This window comes from Cricetulus griseus (genome assembly GCF_003668045.3).
Source record: "Cricetulus griseus strain 17A/GY chromosome 1 unlocalized genomic scaffold, alternate assembly CriGri-PICRH-1.0 chr1_1, whole genome shotgun sequence".
NCBI classification, from domain to species: Eukaryota; Metazoa; Chordata; class Mammalia; order Rodentia; family Cricetidae; genus Cricetulus; species Cricetulus griseus.
The window spans coordinates 53,218,695-53,240,398 of record NW_023276807.1 but is presented as its reverse complement, the minus strand read 5'-3'; the positions used below and the strand labels follow the sequence as shown (position 1 = coordinate 53,240,398).

The following is a 21,704-nucleotide window of genomic DNA, read 5'->3' as shown; positions in this document are numbered from 1 at the left end:
TTTCCATATAAAGTTGAGAATTGTTCATTCAAGATCTATGAAGAATTGTGCTGGGATTTTGATGGGGATTGAGTGTTTTCTAATGGTTAAGTCTAGGTCAGTGGCTCATGGGTACATAGTGACATTTTAAAACCTGTTTCCTAGAGAATTTTAGCATGAAACAATTAACAGAAGACTTATTTAATGTGATGTTGTTTGTGCTTAGGGATTTAGGGTCATGTTATATTTCATGTATGTCTCAGGATCGATATTGAGAGAAATGCCTTTTTGTTTGTTTTTATTTTCTTTGAGACTGTGTAGCTCTGGCTGTCCTGAAACTTACTATGTACACCAGCTTGAGCTCAGAGATTCACCTGCCTCTGCCTCCCCAGTGCTGGGATTGAAAGCATGCGCCACCACTACCCAGTGCTGGGAAATGCTTTTCAAAACAGCAGATACATGAAGTATTTCTGCTAAGTTAGAGCCTTTATGTCACTATTAAAGTGACATATCTCACTAATGGGGATGTTCTCCTACCCCTGCAGACTCAAGAGAATTAAGAGGAGAAAAGAGGAACTCCACACTCGAACATTTAGCTTTTTTGGGGGTGGGTGGGTAGGGCACTGGGCATTGAACTTATATTCTTGTGCATGCTAGGCACAATGTTCTGCCATTGAGGTAAATTCTTAGTACTTGGTTTTGGAGACAGGGTCATGCTGTGTTATTCAGGCTAGAGTCCAGGCTGGCCTTGAACTCATTCTTTCTCCCTCAGACCCCCAAATTCTGGGATTATTGGTGCATGTCACTGTGTCCAGCTATGTGTATTGATTCTGAATGAGCAAATGTAGTTTTGCTTAGATTCTGCAAGGTATTGTTTTATTTAGATTTTGTTACTGTAGATTGCACTTGTAAGGGGTTTATCATCCTTTCTGACACTGGGATTCTATAGCAGCTCACCTAGAGGCACAGCACACTTAAGTATAACAGGCTCATTTCAGTCCCATTCCTGTCACCAACACAACATGACTGGACCTTCATAGTGGTCGCAGAAATCTTGGTATGGCTGTTTTTTCTTCTTGCTGCACTTTATTAATGTAGGTAGCAGAAGTAGAGCTCAGGCTCTTATCACTCTGGATACTGGAGGATGCTTTGTGGTTTCTGTGTCCCTGCTCTGCTGCACATAGCAAGGCTCCAGAGACATACTTGTCTAGATGGCAAGGGAATGAAGGAAAAAAAAAATTAGATGGACACATTATTTGCTGGGATTGGGTAGTCTTGGCTCTCTGCTGAAGAAACTGCAGTAGCCCCAAAGTTTATTGTGTTTATTATATTATATACAGTTGAACAAGGAGGGGATAGTATTTTTTTTATCATTTTTTTATTTGAATTAGAAACAAGATTGATTTACATGACAATCCCAGTTTCCTTCTCCCTCCCGTCCTCGCCTACCACCCTCCCCCGCCCCAACTAAAACCCTACCTATCACATATCCTTTCTTCTATTCTTCCCCTGACTCAACCTTTCTGCTCCCTCATGACCTCTGTATCCCTCCTCTTCTTTCCTTCTCATTCTGGTAGCTCAACCCCCCTCTTCCCATGCTCTCAATTTGCTCAGGGGATCGTGACCCTTTCCTCTTCTCCAGGGGACAATGTTTGTCTTTTTTAGGGTTAGGGGAGAGTATTATATGTAGAAAAACAAGGAGATGAGGCTTATGGTATTCAGGAGACAGGACTATCCAATCTCTGTAGGAGCAGTCTCTGTAGGGGAGCAGCCATCCTGCCATAAAGATCCTAGGGGAGAAAGCTATGGAGGGCGATTTCTGCACATACTGTCAACATCTGCCAACATCTGCATGTGGATCAGAAGGGACGGCTTTGCTGTTTACCCACACATCTGATGCTAGGGTCCTTAATATGGCCAAGCCAATGCCAACAATACACACTAAGGACCTCACAAAGTCAGGGCTTCCTCCACTCCCTACACTGTCTTGCAGTTGAGATTTTTTCGTTGTGCTTTCCCACTGTGACCTGGATTAAGAATCTTCCATGTGCCACTGAGGAGTTAGTTGTGGGCAACTAGTGGATAGGAATTCCTTGCTCAAAACCCTTGTGACTGATCCAATAGTTAATTCTAGACCGGTGTGTGTGTGTGTGTGTGTGTGTGTGTGTGTGTGTGTGTGTGTTGTGTGTGTATGTGTGTGTTGTGTGTGTGTTTTAGTTCTTTTTCCTTTTTTTATTAATTTATTTTTTTTACATTCCAATCCCAGTTCCCCCACCTTCCTCTCTTCCCATTCATCCCATTCCCCCACTTCCCCCTTCTCCCATCTGCTCCATGGAGATGGTAAGGCCTCCCCTAGGAAGTCTACTAAGTCAGTCCCACCATCTAGTTGAGGCAGGACCAAGGCACCTCTCCACCCCCACACCCCTGTGTCTAAGCTGGGCAAGGTATCTCTCCATATAGAATGGGCTCCACTAAGTCAGTTTGTGCATTAGTGTTAGATATTGGACCCAATGCCAATGGCCTCATGCATTGTCCCAGTCATACAATTGTCACCTATATTAAGGGAGTCTAGTTTTTTGGTTTTTTTTTTTTTTTGATTTTTGAGTCAGGGTTTCTCTGTATTGCTTTGAAGGTTGTCCTGGAACTAGCTCTGTAGACCAGGCTGGCCTTGAACTCACAGACATCTTCCTGCCTCTGCCTCCCGAGTACTGAGTGCTGGGATTAAAGGCATGCACCACCAACACCTGGCTAGTATTTTTTTTTTTTTCAAACAGGGATTTCACTATGAAGTCCAGGATGACCTCAAACCCTTGATCCCTCTATGTTAGCCTCTCATGTACTACATAGGATTCTTCGATTTTCTAAATTCTAGAAGTCCTCAACCTTCCAGTTGTTAGGTAGTTGATAGGATTCCTCAGCCCCACAAATGCTGGGAGTACAAGTATGGCCCCGATGTGTGTCTTGGACCTCATTGATTTTCATCATATCCCTTTCAGCCTCTAAGGCTACAGATCTGTACCATTCCTGTACTTTCTCTGAGCAGGAGTTTAATATTTTCTCCCAGGCACATGGCCTCCATACCCTGTTATGCCATAGGTAGAAACTTGATGTTATGGGCTGCCTTTCCCGTCATTGACCTCTGCCAGGCTAGACTCTCTCTGAGCAGCAACAGCAGCTTCATCATGTTGAATGCCTTTCTTCCCAGATTTCCCCTCGTGTCCTCCTGCCTTCCTGTGTTGATAGCTATTAACCTCTGTGAACAACCCCATCAGACTCTTTTTCTGTGCCATGTATGTTATATTTCAAGTGTGTGGATGAGAATTCTAAAAAGAATTGCTTAATGTCAAATATAGCCAACACCAGCTACACATATATGGGTCGCTCTTGCTGGTGACTGAGAACACAAGCCCATCACCGAGATAGAGGTGTCTTCATGGCAATTTCTCTGTGTTCAGTATGCATCCTCTGACTTAATCTAAAATCACCTATAAAGGTTTAAAACCCTTTTTTCTTCTTTGTTTTGAGTCACAAATGATAAAAATACATATACCGTGGGGCTCAGGAACACTGCTCAGTGTGTCATTGGATTGAGTTGGCATCACATGTGGCAAAACTAGTGAAGAGGAAAGAATTAGTGAGCAGCACTGATACACATGGTCACAAAATGCAAAGATGGTTATGTCTCAGTTCCCTCATTGCTTTGCAGCATGTAGGGGGTTGCACACTTGATGGGGAACAGATCACCAGATTCTGGGCATTGCAGGGACCCTCTAGCATGTCTGTCCCAGCAGCATGTGATATGTGTTGTCAGAAATGCCCTGTCTGTCATGCTCATACCTCATAGTCAGCCAGGTCTAGTAGATATCTGCTGCCTCAATAAGCACTGGTCCCTCCAATTTGGGTATTATCTAGCAGTGAAGTTGGGGTTGAATTCCATGTAGTTAATGAGGACCTTGGACTGTTGGCTTGGAGGTACAGGGTGACCCGTAGGACTCTCACCCTGCCTGCCATGTGAGCACAGTAGGTTTTGAGTAAGCAATTTCTGGTTGCCACATTCATTCTTACCAATTTGGACTAAAAGACTTTTTTTATTACCTGATTTCTCATTGATGTACTGTTGGCATCAAAGAGTTTGTATTTATTTGAGAGCATTTGAACTAAATTTAAGCAACTAATTTTTACAAGCCCTCCAGTGACTATATAGTCTTTACTGCTGTAGTCATTTGGTACATTTTAATCCCCCAATAGGTGGTAGAAGATGGAGTGTGTGTGTGTGTGTGTGTGTGTGTGTGTGTGTGTGTGTGTGTGTGTTGGTTTTGCTATTTCCTTACATTAATGTTTAATAACCTCAAGCCAGTATTCATGGTATCATTGTCAGGAGCATTCAGAAATTCCATATTGTGATAAAGTCTTAATTTTTCTTTTGTAGTCATAGAAATTAGTTCTTCCTGAGCGGATCTCTACCCACCCGGTCAGGAAATAACTGCTGACCACATCCATCACATCTATCTGCATATTATCATATTTCAGAGGTTTTCCAATTAATCCATGGAAGCCAGAATCACTCCTAATTATAAGCTGTTATGCCTCTTTATTTTTTGATGTACTTGTTAATTCATGCCTACCCCTGCAGCAGTCCGTAACACAGCGCTATTATCAGTGCTTTTGTCTTTAAAAGCCTCCTGTCTGCCATTTGACCAAGATTGATCAACTGCACTCTGCTGAAATCAATCATTTTGGATTAAAAAGAAATCCATCCTGCATATTTCTTAAGGCTACTCTCGCACAATTTCTCCCCTCTTAACCCGATTAATCAATCTGCCAGCCCGGTTGCTTTTCTCCATTTTGGCTTCCTTTCCTTGCTTTTCTCTTTTTAAGGAATTGTCTGTGTATCTTGCTGTCTTTATTTCTTGTGCTGTCTTGTAGACAATGCCTCTGGAATGAAGAACCACCTGCAGAAGGCAATAGAATAATGCCTCTGTTTAAATCTGCCCAGCACTCCTCTCCGTACTTTTTTTTTAAAGAATGAAAATGACAATCCTTACATTTGGTGATTCTTTCCTTGTTTGGTTTTAGGGTTCATGCTTCACAGTTTGCTTCTAGATGCTTGGGAGGAGCTGTGACATACACGCTTCTTATTTATAGCATTGCACTGCTTTATATTATGATATCTTACCCTGAGATCCCAAATGTCCTTTGGACAGATTCATTTGTATTTTATTTTCTCCTCCTAGGTACTGACTTTAACATAGACAGCTTGCCTCTGCCTCGGAAAGCCTATCATGACTGGGCCCTTTTCCATGAAGAGTCCCCCAAAAACAACTATAAGCTCTTCCATGAGCCAGTCATCACCTTATTCAACCATACAGCCACGTTCAGCAGGCATTCCCACTTGCCACTGACCACCCAGTACTTGGAAAGTGTGGAAGTCCTGAAGTCTCTCAGATACCTAGTTCCTTTGCAGTCTAAAAACAAGCTAAGAGAAAAACTTGCTCCCTTGGTGTATGTACAGTCAGACTGTGATCCACCGTCAGACAGGGACAGCTATGTTCGTGAGCTGATGGCTTATATTGAAGTTGATTCCTATGGTCAGTGTTTACAAAACAAAGAGCTTCCTCAGCCATTGAGAAATCCAGCCTCCATGGATGCTGACAGCTTCTACAGGATCATCGCCCAGTACAAGTTCATCCTTGCATTTGAGAATGCAGTCTGTGAGGATTACATCACAGAGAAGTTCTGGAGACCACTGAAGCTGGGGGTGGTGCCTGTGTATTACGGTTCCCCCACCATCGCAGACTGGCTCCCAAGTAACAGAAGTGCCATTCTTGTTTCAGACTTTTCTCACCCCAAAGAGCTGGCAAGTTTCCTTCGACAGCTGGATCGCGACGATAGATTGTATGAGGCCTATGTAGAATGGAAGCTGAAGGGTGAGATCTCTAACCATCGACTTCTGACAGCTCTGCGGGAACGGAAGTGGGGAGTGCAAGACATCAACCAGGACAACTACATTGATACATTTGAGTGTATGGTTTGCCACAGGCTGTGGGAAAACAGTAGGCTCTGGGAGCAGGTGAGTGAAGGGAACTTTGGTGTGTGTGTGTGTGTGTGTGTGTGTGTGTGTGTAGGGGGTTGGCCTGTCTCTGCCATTCTGTGTGGTGTTGACCTTCTGTCTGTGGCTGCTGCCTGCCACCATTCTCCATTTCTAGCAGAGAGGTGTGCCACCCAAGAAGGTAGAAGATCGCTTTACTCTCTGGGGACACTGGCATACTTACAATGCAGGACCTTCTGAAGCTCTCCAGTTCTGAAGATACTTTTGCTACAGGCACTGGGCATTGACACATGGGGCTGCAGAAGAGGGGAGAAGGTCCCCAAATCAGAAAATTAAGAGGTCTGCCTGCCGCCTGCCAGCATGGGCAGTCCTGTAATCCATCACCAGTTCTGTTGTTAAGGAGCTTGTGATTTGTGCCAGCTGCCTTTGCTCAAGCCCACAGCCTGCCATTAGGAAATCATCTTGCATATGCATCTAGCTACCTCTGTCTCCATTCTTGATCTTGTTCTTTCTGACATATACTTATATTTGCTAATATAATTTAGTTTTCCTAATCCTTAATGCTTGGGATCAGAAGAATTTCAGATTTTAAAGTGTTTCCATTCTTAAATTGTTTGCATAAAACTTTACCAGTTGAACATTTCTAATCCCCAAATCCAAAACCTGAAATTAGAAAGTTTTGAATGTCAGTTTGTTGCTCAAAAAGTTTCAGGCTTCAGAGCATTTTGAATTTCAGATCTTCAGTTCTTAATTGAGGGATGCTCGACCTATATGAAGACTTGAAATAACTAGGTTCATGTCATGGAGCAAAGACCCTGAGGACCACCCAACAAAACAGGAGTACTAATTTGATAGTATTTATTAAGCTGGCTGGTGACTGCCTGGAGAGAAACAGTTCTCACAGAGCAGCCTGGCTACTTTCTGTATGGAGCTTTTAAGGGCAAAAATCATATCCTGGATGTCAGTTGCAAGTAGAAGTAGAGCAAGCAAGCTGTTTAACAGAAGCAAAAAGCAGCAGTTGGGGGGCCATCTTGGTTTCAAGTTCCTGGGACAAGATTGAGTAATTTTTAAAGAGACTTCCCCATAGGAGGGAAGCAGGGTGTCAGCTCACAGTCAGTCCTCAGATGCCTGCAGCAGAGACAGGAACTCACCAAACACTGAGATTTCTATCTCCTTGATCTTGTACTACCTGGACTCCAGAATTGTGAGAAACACCCAGATTATAGTGTTCTGTTACAGTAGAATACCTAGTGACTTCACTAAGACATAAGGTAGGATATTAAACAAGGTCTCTGTACAAGAATCCCTAGTGACTACCCTACCCAAAGACATAAGGTAGGATATTAAACAAGGTTTCTGTACAAGAAAAATGGCAGAATTAATTTGTCAACTTAATAAAATTGAAGTATATGAACTTGATAAAATTATTTTTTTCTATATTCTATCACTAAACAATTAGAAAAATAAATTGTTTAAAAATACTATTATAGTACCATAAAATATGAACTAATTAGAGTTGTCTGGCCAGTTAGTCAACATTACACACCAGAAGTGAAAAATACTGTTCAGAGAAGCTGAGGAAGAGCTAAATCAATGGTCAGATAAATCATGCCCAAGGATTTTGTCAATATTCTTGTCAGTTCTAAAACTGATAGGGACTTAACATAATCTTAATAAAAAGCCTATCAAGTATTTTTGTGGCAATTGACAAATGAATATTAAAAAAACATATGTGGAAGTAGAAGACCTAAACCGACATGAAATTTGCAGTTAAATGGATGGAGCTAGAAATAAATATTCTTTGTGAGATAACCTAGACCAAGAAGGTCAAACATGGCATGTTTTCTCACATTTGTGGATGTTAGCTTTGAATCTTTAGATATTTTGGAATTTCTATAGATGCCAAGAAACTGGTAAGAGGCTTGAGGCATTGGGTTCAATGTAAGGAATATAGAATGCAGATAACATGAAGGGGGTTGAGAAATAATGGAGCAAGAAGGAGTAAGGGGATTTCTAGGGTAGAAGAGGGATTACGGAGAAGGATAACTAACACTTCAGAACTTTGAAAAAGTCATATGGAAACCTACTACTATGGAAGCATATATATGCATACACACATACACACACTCACACACACACACACTAGATGGAGATAACCTTTAATGTGAGGACAATGCCCCTCCTAGACCCTGTAGGCTATTAAAAGCCAATTATAGGAATGAGTGACCTCTTCTTTTGGACTTGTTGGTCCCATGGACTCCCCCACAAAATGTTACAGGCTATCACCATCACGGTTGACTACCTTCCAGAACTTGGGTAGGAGTCTTGCCAAAGATCCTGTACACTCAAGCCATAGAACACAGAGAAACCAAGCAGGCACTGACCTGATAGTTTTATTTGTATTGGAAAGTGCTGTACATGCCCCTTGAGGAGAAAAGTAACCGTCAGTCTTAGATAGTTGTGAATTATATGAGCTTAAAAAATGACTGGCCTGGCAAGATATGCCCACTGGTACAACAGTGGTATGGATGTTATGGGAGTAGTCAACCACTTTCTGATTGGATTTAAGGCTTTGTTCTTAAGATAGTATTTACACCTGGCACCATTATAAGGGCCAAGAACACATGCTATGGCTAGAGAGACCCCAGACACTAGGGAAGAACCTATTACTGTTATTTTGCTAAATGGATATAGTACTAAACCAAGTCCTAAGAGTTATCATTGTGCCCATAGATTAGTGTATCTCTCAACCCTATTAGAGACACTTTTTGTAGTTTATGGTGATTAACACAGAGACCCACAGCTGTTCAAGGAGTGGAGAATAAGAGCCTGGGCTCTCAGCTCTAAATGGGATGTGCATATCACACTTCTCCCAAGCCTCAGGGATCATTGTAGAGGAGGAAAGAGAAAGATAGTAAGAGCCAGAGGCAGTGAGTTAGGGATAGGGTTAGAGTTGAAATAATGTTTTCTGGACACAGCAGGGCAGCTGCACATATGAACTCGCAGAGATTGTGACAGCACATATAAGACTTGTGCAAGTTCAAGACAGACACATTTCTTCATGGAGGGGGGCGGTGGTCAGGAAGTCCCACCCCTAGCTGAAGACCTATTGAAGGCAATTAGTAGTTGCTGGGAGAGGGAGATTCAGTTTTCTTTAAAGATGTGACCCCTGGTAGGTAGGGCCAGACGCCAATGGATATCACCAAACCTAGGAATATGTGAGTATATGAGCAATACATATTGCACTGGATGGATTATTTAAAAATAAAGAAGTCATGAAGTGTATATGAGGCTAGAAAGGCAGGGTTGGATCTGGAAGAAATTGGGAGAGGACTAGGGAGTAAGTATAATCAAAATGTATTGCATTAAAATCTCAAAGAATTAACTGAAATTTAAGACTTTCTATATATTCTTGACAAAGATTTAAAAATATACATGGGAAAAAGATTGCCTATTCAGTAAATTTTCTGACAAACTTAATATCTACCTGCAGAAGAATAAAATTAGACACCTCTCTCTTATCCTGCACAAAAATCAGTTCAAAGTGAACCAAAGACCTTAATTTAAAAACAGCCAAAAATCCTAGAGGAAAATACTTGAGGGTATGGGATAGGAATAGACAAGGACTTTCTAAATAGACCCCCACAAACCTGACAAATACCCTCAAGAAATGACAAATGGGATTTCATGAAATTAAAAAGCTTTTGCACAGCAAAAGAAACTACCAGCAGAGGCAACAGACAGCCTGCATACATAATGGGAGAAAATTGGTGTCAGCTATACATCAGGCAGGGGTGTTGATATCTGGAATATATAAAGAACTACAAACATTAACGCTAGGAACAAAAACAATAAATGGGCCAATGAACTGAACAGACAAAGCCCTAAACACAAATGGCCATTGAAACATATGAAAAAAAATGCTCAACCTCATTAGTCATCAGAGAAAGATAAATGAAAACACTGAAATTCCATCTCCATTAAGAATGGCAGGCATTGTGAAAACAACAAATGATGATGAGGTTATGGTCATAACAGAACCCTGGTTGGCATGTAAATTAGTCCGGTCACTGTGGTAATCAGTATGGCGGTGCCTCAGGAAGCTAAGAATATATCTATCACATGACATAGCTATACCACTTCTCTGGGCATTCATGTCAAGTACTGTAAATCAGTGTATCTCAGAGAAACACCAATATTTGCAGCACCATTCACAATAAGTGTTTTGGAATCAGCCAAGTTTGCAGCAGAGGAATGGAGAAAGAAAAAGTGGCTTAGAGACATGGAGTGTTTTCAGCTCTAAAGACATTAAATTGTCAGCAAGGAACTGGAGGAACTGGAGAGAATCTTATGTTAAATGAGTTAATGCAGTCTCAGATAAATGTCTCTCATATGCGGTTCCCTGATTATATAGATTCATAAAACCACATGCGAACAAAAGACATAAAAGCAAAAACAAAACTGTCTAGGAAAACAAAGGGACTTAATTGAAGTGGGAGGGTTTAGGGGAGATTGAGTGATATAGAAGGAATGATACTCAGTGTGTCATATATACTTGCACAAAAATGCCCATATGTAACACAGGAACAGGTTCCATAGATATATATTATAGTTTTAAGAAATATATATTGTAGGGTTGAGGCCTCATAGGCTTTTCCTTGTTAACTATGACATGTCCATCGGTGTCATCCTTGTTCAGCTCACATTCAGGTGATCATCTTGGTGAGACTTTATGGGGGTAGCTGCTGATGTTACTAGGAGGCACAATCTCAGAGCAAACTCTGGCTCTGACAGTCTTTCTGCCCCATCTTCTGCAGTGTTCCCTGAGCCTTAGGTGAAGGAGTGTGATATATATATCCATCCATCCATCCATTGGCACTGGGCTCCACATAAAGAACTATAGGCAACCAAGGAATGCTGGGAGCAGGAGAATTGGTCTTCTCCAAGCTAGAGCACACCAGTTGGTTGTCCAGTGCCAAATAATCATCCCTGAGAACATGCATACAAGTAAGATTGTATAGACTGAACAGGTTATATTTAGGAATATATATGTATATACATAAACATATATGCATGCCATGACAATTGTGAAAAAAGAGAGCATGAATTTGAAGGAGAGCAGGGAGGGGTTTATAGGAGGGTTTGGAGGAAAAAAAGAGAAGAGAGAAATGTAATTACAATCTCAAAAAAGTTATATTATGTATTTCTGTTATTTAAATGCATCATTATAGCTCCTATGTACAATTAAAAATCTATATAGTCAGTCCTGTCACCAGTGCTTTCCATATTGATATCATAAGGGGGATGTCTTCTGTCATAGGGATCATAATCACATGGTAAAAACCTAGCCTGACTTTTCCAGCTCCCAGAGCTTTTGGACCACCTTGCTCAATATTACGCCAAGGAAGCTTTGACATCTCTATTTACAGTAGGTTGTCAGCACAGCCAAGTTCAAGGAGCCATTCAACATGTCACTAGCAACAGCTTCAGTTATTCTTGCTACAGCATTGAATTTCATGAGTGTGTCCCTCCAGGTCTGTGAAAGCCATTCTATGTACCTTTTACCTCAGCCCACACACCTCAAGATGGGCTCCATATGCTCCCCTAGTTCTTGCCAGCACAGCCTGGCCAGGCCTGCTAGAGGATTCTCATGGTTCATCCAGGCTGTCGCTCTCAGAGCTGGTGACGGCTAGGTGCTACCCTTATTAATACTCTTTATCATAGCCGTAGAGCTTTTACTGTCATCAGGTAAAACATGCTCCATGGGCCTACTTCAGCTGATCTCCACAGGAAGCAAAAATGGAAGCAGAGTCTTAAGGACTATGGTTATATTAGGGAGTATAACCCGAGAGAGAGGAGGAAGGGAAGAAGTGAAGGAAGTGGGGGCAGATAGGATGTGACAGGGCCAAGTACTTTTCTGTGAGCTTCATTGACTAAACCTTTGTACTTATCCACTGTGGTGCATACCCTGTGTCTCAGGACCATGTCTTCAGAGTAGGAAGGGGACAGAATCTGTTTTCCTTTGGTTAAAGAAAGAAGGCCCTTCAGAGCCTAACTCTCCTTTTGTGTTGGGTTGGGATATGGTTATCAGGAGTTCCATGACTTTGGTGGTTAACTTTGAGGATAGGGTAGGAAGGGAGGGTCACACTGGGGGAGGTGAGGTATGCATTTGGTTACAGCCCTACTTGCTTGTAACAAGAGAGAGCTGAGCTCTTCAGGTATCTGAGATGTCAGTCAGTCAAATCACTGACAAATTCCTAATGTAGACAGAATAGGACAGAAGGTTCTTTTAGCTTCTGGTTTTAGAAATGTCAGTTCTCAGGCCTTGAGTTTGTTTTTAGTGTTAACAGGAGAGCACTATGGCAGCAGGAATGTGGCCAGTTATTTGCCTCAGGGCAGAATGGGAGTGAAAGATAGGAGCAGGGGTGGAAGGAGAGGGAGAGGGACATCCTGAGGGGCCCTAAGTGACCTACTTACCCAGTTATATCCTGGGTCCTGAAGTCCCAGAGCCTCCTAGAACAGCGCCATCAACTAAGCACCAAGTTTTTAATACATGAACCCTTGGGGGAGATATTTCACATCTGAATTACAATAAGGTATCTGCTGGAATCCAGTGGCCCTACCCTCATCTAAACCTATTATCCCTTCACCCTTGGTACCTAAAGTCTCACTGTTAGACCAGTGAGACAGCTCGGTAATTAAAGGTACTTGATGCCATGGGTGACAACCAGAGTTTGAGCCCCAGAAACCACATGATGGAAGGACAGAACAGACTTGTCAGGTCGTTCCCTCGCTTCAGCTTGCACACCCCTCCCTCTCCTGCCCACAGAGTAAATAAAGTGTAATGGAACTCATTATTGAGAAAATGAAGTCCTACTCTTCGAATTCTTAGAAAGTGGGACTGTTTAAATGATGGTGAGCATCATTTAAATAAATTTTTTATTTTTATATACCAACCACAGTTTCCCCTCTCTCCTCTCATCCTGCTCCCTCCCCTGACCTCCTTTTTACTCCCCTGTGTGCAGAATAATGACACAGGCACTTAAGGGCTTCTTACTCAAACAGCAAGGCGCTTTAGCTTTGCTGTTAGCCCCATCTTTACAGCCATGCCCAGGGATCCCATCTGTCACCAAGTTCCAGAATATCTTGTTGGACTTGCTGCTTGTTGGAATTGGGCTTTCTTTGCCCAGCTAAGTCATTTCCCACCCATTTTTAATTAATGTCACAATTTCCAAAATTTGGTTGTCGTTTTCTTCATCGTTTTAATTTTTCTTTATGAATCCATACCATAACACAAAATGTATTATTTTCATCTTGTGGGAATTCAGGAGAGAATGGAATTAAACTACGTGTTTAGTCAATACTGTTTTACTTGGACATCTCCATTTTATTTACTGGAAAAAAAATTCTGTAAAACTATTACTAAGGCAGTTCCCTCATCTTGGACTGACTGACTTCCGTAGTGGCCATCAATAAAAGACATTGCCTTTGTCCTATGCTTGCAGTTTGAACAGACAGTTTTGAGTAATTATGGAAATAAACTTTGATGGGCTCTGTGAGGGAAAGATTCTCTGATGGGGAACATGAATATTTACAGTACAGATTCTACTAGAACCTTCCAAAGGGCCATCCTCATTATTGGCAGAAACTTTTTGGTACAATTGCCACAGGACTGAGGATCCCAACTGTTAGCAGTGGCTCCATTAATTACCCAGAGAGTGCACACTCTAGTAATAAAAGAACTAAATGGAGTTGGAGTCACATATCAGAATTTTCTGGCAAGATACAGCTTTTGGTACTAAATATGCAGCTTCATCATAACCATAAGTCATCAACTGGACACTTGCCAGGAGAGAATGAATTCCCTTCTTCTTCTTCTTCTTCTTCTTCTTCTTCTTCTTCTTCTTCTTCTTCTTCTTCTTCTTCTTCTTCTTCTTCTTCTTCTTCTTCTTCTCTGAGAGAGAGATAGAGAGAGATAGTGTGTGTGTGTGTGTGTGTGTGTGTGTGTGTGTGTGTGTGTGTGTTTTGCATACATTTACATGTGTGAGTATGGTTATGTGTACCACTGAGTAGGTGTGGAGGTCACATGGCAAAGCTTGGGCTGTTTCTCATCTTCCACCATATCTGTAACACAGCCTTTGCTGTGAGGTACCACTGTGTATACTAGGCTAGCTGCCTGTGAGGTTTTGAAAGGGGAGTCCCCTGTCGTGGCCTCCCATGTCACCTCAGCAGCACTGGGTTTTACAGGTGTACACTATCACATACCCAGCTTTCCGTAGCTTCTAGGGATTCTAACTCAGGTCTTAAAGGCAAGTGCTTTTGCTCACTGAGCTCCCTCCCCAGCATTAAGCCCTCATTATTTCAATGAACAAACTTTTATCTAACATCTACCGAATGCATAAACTAGTATTTCCTATATTACAGAAACTAACTGTTAAAAGTTATCCACAATCATACCATGGGTCAAAATTCTTAAATGTTAGACAATATTTTATGCACTTGGGATGGCATTGGAAGGATTAGAATGCTAAATACTATAGGAAGACAGGATATTTCTGGCCTGACTGTACAAGAGAATTTAAACATTTCCTATTTCCACCAAACAAAGCAGCCTGACTAATAGGCTAATAGGATTTACTGTAATGAGAGTTGCCTGGAAATTTCTCTGCTTTTTATGTTATAGACAGAAGATGTGAGGAGACAGTTCCAAGTTGGAGACTGTTGGTAGCCTCACAGTTCCCACATAGAAACCACACATGTCCTTGTTTTGTTTGTCTTCTCTCCTCCTCTTGAAGTGGTGGTTTGAAAATCATAGGCGGATGGGCTGATGAAATGGCTCAGCAGGTAAATGCACTTGTTGCCCAAGCCTGGTGACCTGAGTTAGAGTCCTTAGAACCTGTGTGGGGGAAGGAGTGGCCTGACTCCCAAGGCTGTCTTCTGACACCCATGTGTGCAGTATAGCATTCCCTACCCTCCCTAAGCAAATACATTTAAAAAATGAAAGTCCTAGAACATCAATAGAAAGTAGCAGAGGCCTCACCAGATTCAACATCCCTTCAGCTACTGAAACTTAGCGTTTCCATTTGACTCTCAATAAAATTATCCTAGTAATCCTACTTTCTCCACTATTTGCTGTGTATTTTTTAGCACGTTACTGGCAATCATTTTAGATGCCCTCCCCAAGAGTGTCAGTATCTGAGTCATCTCCCTTTCTGTTTCCATTCATATCTTTTTCTCTTGGCAATGCTTACTTAGCTATTGCCTTACTTTTCATGTGCCCCATGGTCCTTGACTTATTGCTGGTACTGCAAGCAACAGGACAGACATAGAGGTAGTCTAACATTTGTATTTAAAAGTGGATATGCTTCTGTCGCTATCTGGCTTTAGTCAGTTTACTTAAGAGTGTAACTGGATTTCAAATTTATGTTTATCTTTCCTGTCCTATCCTGGCCCCCAGTGCTACAGATTACCCTTTAACTTTTCCTTATATCAGACAAGTACTCCACCATTGAGCAGTTGTCCCAGATCTTTGTTGCTTCCTTTTAATTTTCCATAGACTTCAATATTTTTCCTCTTGCCATATAGTAAACTGCCGTTGCAGATTATGATATGGTAGGCTCATGGTGGGTCATGCTAGGTTCTTTGTCTTGGAAGCCTCAAACTGAGGCCAGCTCTGATTTCCTGGATCCTAGTGGTAAAGCTGTGGAGATTTTCCTGCCTCTTCTTTCCATGGCAGACTATATTTTGTATTTCTGAGTGGTTTGGATGGGAGAATTCCATGTCTCTCACCAAGGGCAGGTGACTTGTAGTATTATCGTGGCCTACTAGTCACACAATCATTTCTAGATTTCCCCCAACCGTTAGAAAGATGGTTTTTGTTTTGTTTTTGCTATGGAAGTAGATCCAGGAGTAGAAGGATTTTCTTAGGATCCTTTAGTGGCTGAAGATGATTTTCTTTTTTGAAAAGAATCTGTGATTCTTGAATGTCCACCACTCTTACACTGTACCAAAGAGGGTACAGTGCTTTCTGTTCTGCTTTTACTCCTCCTTGGGTATTTAATGGAAGCCCATAGAGAAGAACAGTGGTGGGCATTTGAATGTTATTTGCACTTGGGCCTCCCAGCTGTTGCACACTGATAAGGTAGACCATTCGTGACCTTTAGGAATTTGGGGAAATTTTTGCTGATTCCTTGTTAACTGTGTGGTAGCCACCTCTTTCCAGTTTAACGTCCAAAGCTACAGTTGACATTTCATCGTTCCTGGGAAGGTGTTCTCACTCGTTGCAATTTGGTTCCTAGTAGACTGTGGCAAAGTGCAGAATCTTAGGACTCTCAAAATCTTTTCTCTTTGTTGGCCTAAGAACTATATTCTCTTTGGAAGTAGAGTCTTTTAAAATCATATTTTAGAAGCAGCTGGTTTTTCTACTCAAGTCCTCAGCTGGAAGGAGATGCAGAAACTAAGTTATTTCCAAAAATGCCATAACCATTTCATCAAACACACTTCAGATCATGTTGTGAGATGTTTCTGGTAGAACTTTAGACTGTTAACAGTACATTTCATATATTTCTTTTCTCTGTAGTGTTACAGTCAGATGGAACCTAACACTACACCATTCAGTGGACCCTTCTCTTGGGTGGCAGGAACATGCTCTTATTACTGATGGCCTCATATAAACATCTGTACAGGGTCCTGGTTGAGGAGGACTCCCAGCTATATGGTCAAACAATTACTAGCTGGCTGATGATGCAGATTAGGCAAGTTGTCTGTAGTGAATTTGCAGTACTTTTTAAAGACAGCTTAATTTATCAGTTTGGGCAGTTATGTGGTGTTTTGTATGCATCTTAAGTTTCCCCTCTGTGAGTTCTTAGCTACCTGCCTCTGGTTCTTGCTCTGCTGAGAACATGAACCATTGCCTCTGGTTATTGCTCTGGTATCCCTTTCACAGCATCTGTTTAGCTCCTGCCCAAGTGTACCCCAACACAATGCCTAGCCAAAGTAACCCCAATCTTGAGTCTAAGTCTAATTTCCTCATGGTCTGCAATTTGGCTCTCTATGCTCAGAAATGTCTTGGTAAAGAACTATTAATGTGGTATTGTTAGGGAAGGCCAAGAGTTAGGGTTTTGGGAGAGGGGGCCTATTGTCCAAAAGGCAACTTAACAACATACAGTTGCTAGCATTTCAGAATGTAGTCTTCAAACTGCTTGTGACTGCTTAGTGAAAGAGAAATCAAAAGAGGAATGTGGGCTCTTCAACTGGCCACAAAACAAACAGGTAAACTGAAAGCAGTAGTTGCTGTTCTCACCCTTCTTGCCACACGGCTGACACAAACTAATAGGTAAACCCAGTTAGTAAATTCAGCCAGCTGTCTCCTTTCTCACACACACATCTGGAATCTTAGGTCCCACAAACAGCATTTAACTGACCCAAAGTTAAAAACTACCAGAAACAGAGTGATTATTTATTTCTTCCTTCACTCGTCTAAGGGAGTGAATTGCAGTTTTCATTTCATGTCCACTCCAACAAAAGCCTCAGCAAAGAGTCAGAGACAGCATATGACCATCCCCCCTCTTTTGTCTGCCTTTGCCCCATATTACAAAGCTCTGCTCTCCTCCCCTGTACTCTGGTTTCATTAAAAGCCCCAACCCCCCCCCCCCAGTTTCCCTCCTGGTCTCTACCTCCTTGTCTAAGAAGATGTGCTGGGAAAAGCACTAACATTAGGCCAAGCCTTACTGGAGACAGAGATGGTGCTCCAGTAACAGTGCCAAAACTAATAGAAACCAAATTAATAGACAGAGGATTGGGGGAAGGCTTGCCTTCCTGAATAAACTAGTTCATACTTCCCTGGATGGTCGCTTCAGATGTTTAATACAAGCTGTTCACTCGTAGCCCTCTTCTCCCTTAGAGTAAATACCCCAGTGTCTTCTCATATGTTTCCCATGAGCAGTTTAAGGAAAGGAAAGTATATTGACCTGACCATGGGTAGCTTCAAAATTGCTATTGTATTTCTAACTTTGGTCTACTCTTCTGCTTTCTAAATTTGAGATAGATTAGGATTATAATAATTACAGACTTGATACATTACTGCCATGTTTTTTATACTGGACCACTAATTTTTAGAAAAAGATACTTATGCATACAGGTGAAAGCCTCAAATAATCCTACATATTTAAAAATAAAGCCAATGATCTTTCACTTCCTTTTGCTTCTTTCTTCAGCAGCTTCCGAAAAAGCTGTATAGCACATGGTGTCTTGTCCCTTATCTATACAGCTTTTTGTTTCCTTCTAACTAATCACTTTTTTATTGTTGGATGACTTGTCACTCAGTCTTTGCTGAGCCTTCTCTGAGGAGTTTCCATGCTCTGGGTATGATGATCAATGAAGACTGTCAGCATGGCGATCCCGAGATGCCTAGATTTGAAAGCACAGCTAGTGTGTCTGTGAGGACATTTCCAGAGAGAGTTAGATCATGAGGGCTCTCATATGATCAATGGCTTAACCTTAAGAGTCTATTGTAAAGTGTTGGGAATGGGAAAGCAGAGCCTGTCTGGGTGAAGGACGTGGGTCATTGAGGGTGTATCTTCGAGCTATGTCTTGAGCAGTAAGATGGTTTGGTGGGAGAAGATGCTTTTATGCCTGATACTCTGAGTTTACTCTTGGGAACCCACATGATAGAAAGAAAGTACCAACACAGGCAAGTTGTCTTGTGACTTTTCTATGAATGTCATGACACCCATCCCCTTTAATAAATAAATGAGTATCATCTAAAAGAGAAAGTGCCTATCTTGCTTGGCTTCTTCTTGTCTCCATTCAGCTTCTCAGCCACTCTGAATTCTGTTGTACCATGCATGCCCTCTGTCATGATGGACTGAAACCTCCAAAAGCTCTCGCTAACCAAATCCTTTCTTAAGTTGTTCTCTGAAGTGTTTGTAATCTGTAAATTATTTTTAGAGGTTGCCTCTATATTTTTACACTAAAAAAATTGACTTTTTTTGAGTGGACACTGGTTGCCTTCAGTTTATGTGTTTGGACCCATGTACTTATGGTAATGACAAAGTCTGACCACATGGATATTGTCTAGCCTTGTGACCGTGCCTTTGGGCACTGTTGCTCTCTGCACTGCATGTGGTAGCCTTCCATGTTGACACTGCTTTGTGGTTATCTCAGTTTGCTCCCTTGGTTTGGTTGGTCACAGCCTCCAGTGGCTTCCTGACAAGTGTGTGGGGTATCTTCATTCTTGCTAATGTTTATGACATAGCTTAGCCAAATAGAAACTATGGGAACATCAGTTTTCCTGGGAATTTTAAGGCATTTTGCCATTGCCTTTAAAAATGTTCTTTTACTGGAAGGAATTTTATTCACAGAAGACTTACAATGAAAAACTGATATCTGTATACACTTTTCCTAGCTTCTCCTGATGCTAGCTAACATTTTATATAACCACTATACACACGTCAACACTAAGTAGTTACTATCCGTACATCACTACTAACTGAATTACAGATTTCAGGCATGTCTCACTGTAAAGAAACTTTTATTTTTAAATCTCTCCAGCTATTGACAATTGATAGCTGGTGGAAGAGAGAAAATCAGTTTTCTATAATGGAATGGTATGTCAGCCACACTCCAGGGCAGGTCCCAGGAGTAATTAGCTAACACAAATCAGGCTGTTTAGTTTTTTTTTTTTTTTTTTTTTTTTTTTTTTACAACATAATGTTTTTATTGATTATTTGGGATTCTCATACGATGCACCCCAATCACACTCGCTTCTCATTCCTCCCAGGTCTACCCTATTATGCCCCCCCCCCCTCAAATGCATCAAGTCCAGTTTGTGTTGGGCATATATTCATTGAAACATGATCAAACTCCCAGTGGCCATCCCTTATGATAACTGAATAATTTTGGCATCATTAAGGTTTTTTATCTGTTTTTTTTTTTTTTTTGAGTGATTAGGGAATCCTGAGTTTATATGTTGCCAAAGGAGTGGGGAGACTACAGGCCTATTTGCAATTTTTTTTTTTGGAGACAGGGTTTTTCTGTACAGCTTTTTTGAAGCCTGTCCTAGAACTTTCTTTGTAGACCAGGCTGTCCTTGAACTCACAGAGATCCGCCTGCCTCTGCCTCCTGAGTGCTGGAATTAAAGGCGTGCACCACCAACCACCATCTGGCAATATTTTTGTTTTTTAAGAGGCAGAACAAGCATAAAGTTTCATGTGTGTGTGAGTGGAAGATATCGGGGAGAGAAAAGTGTATGACTTCTTGGTCCCCATTTGGTGGAACTGTGTGGGAAGAATAGGAGGCGTGACCTTATTAGAGGAGGTTATCACTCAGAACAGACTTTGAGGTATCTGTCACTCACGCCATTCCTGGTGTGTCCTCTCTGCCTCCTACTTGTAGAAAAGGATGCAAGCTCCCAGCTGTTCTTGTTGCTATGTCTTTGCTACACTATCAAAGACTAACCCTTTGAAACTGTAAACCCCATTAAATACTTTTTCTTTCTAAGTTGCCTTGGTCATGGGGTTTTGTCCCAGCAATAGAAAAGTGACAGTACATCAAAATTTGAAGAACTACCTTAATCACATTAAAAAGTTTTTGTATGCAGAGGAGGATGGGGCATTGGCATACAGGAGAAAAGTAATTAAGTCAGCAAGCAGGAGAGGAAGGATTGGGGGGAACTAGACTGTGTCTTAGGTGTGCTGATGTATTGTTTTGGGGCATTACTTAGAATGCCACTTCCCATCTTTGTATAATATAGTGGTTATATCTGTTTCATTTGTTTGCGAGGAGAATGAAATGAGACTATTTCAGCTAGGACATGTAGAGTGTCCAGTGCACAGAATAGTCTCAATAAATGTTGATACTGTCCCCTTGGACACTTAAACCACGTAACTGCAGAGACTGTGGAGGGAAAGTATTTGCTTTATGGAAAGTGTGCTGCAGCCTCCTATTGACTGGCAGGAGAATGGGGACTGCATTTCCTTACCATTATGTTTGAAACTCTTTTTCTCCTTGTCTCAATGCAGGGCTTACCACCCAAACAATGGAAGGCAGACGTTAGCCACCTGAGTTGTCCAGAGCCTACCTTGTTCGCCTTCTCATCTCCAGTGTCTCCGGCCCTGCATGGGCGATCGTTGAGAGATCTGTGGCTGCCCAGCTTTCAGCAGTCTAAGAGGGAAGCCCAAGCACTAAGGTGGCTTCTGGATAGGAATCAGAATTTTTCATCTGAAGACTTTTGGGCCCTAGTCTTTAAGGACTGATTTCAAAAGGTACTAGAATGACAGAATTAGATTAATTTTCTTGGAGGCCTTAATATTTGGAGATAATAGCTATTCTGTTGAGTAGCCTTTAGAATAAGAATGAATTGCAATAGTTCTCACACAGAGCCCTTTCAATTAATATCTGTAAATTACTTTTAGAGGTTGCCTCTATATTTTTATACTAAAAAAATCGACTTTTTTGAGTGGACACTGGTTGCCTTCAGTTTATGTGTTTGGATTCATGTACTCGCTGTCTTCTGTGGAAGCTGACCTAAGGTCAAGTGCTTTCCTAGCTGCAGCTCTAGCTGTGGATGAATACTCACCTCCCTGTCAGCCACTCATTTGGTATTTGGCAAGCCCAGTTTCGTGATGCTGAGAATGAGTGAAACACATTAGAACTTGGCAATGAGAGATCCCATCTG

General features: G+C 41.6%; 1 protein-coding gene across 1 annotated transcript in view; it reads left to right on the top strand.

Moving 5' to 3' along the window:
• The window catches only part of Fut10 (fucosyltransferase 10), a 67,241-nt gene extending 45,847 nt beyond the window's left edge, over positions 1-21,394 (top strand). Inside the window, exons 3-4 of the mRNA XM_035453317.1 lie at positions 5,214-6,049; positions 21,049-21,394. Of these exons, the coding sequence (XP_035309208.1) occupies positions 5,214-6,049; positions 21,049-21,282 (1,070 nt within the window). The 3' untranslated portion in view covers positions 21,283-21,394. The remainder of the gene's footprint in view (positions 1-5,213; positions 6,050-21,048) is intronic.
• Positions 21,395-21,704: the final 310 nt, after the last annotated feature.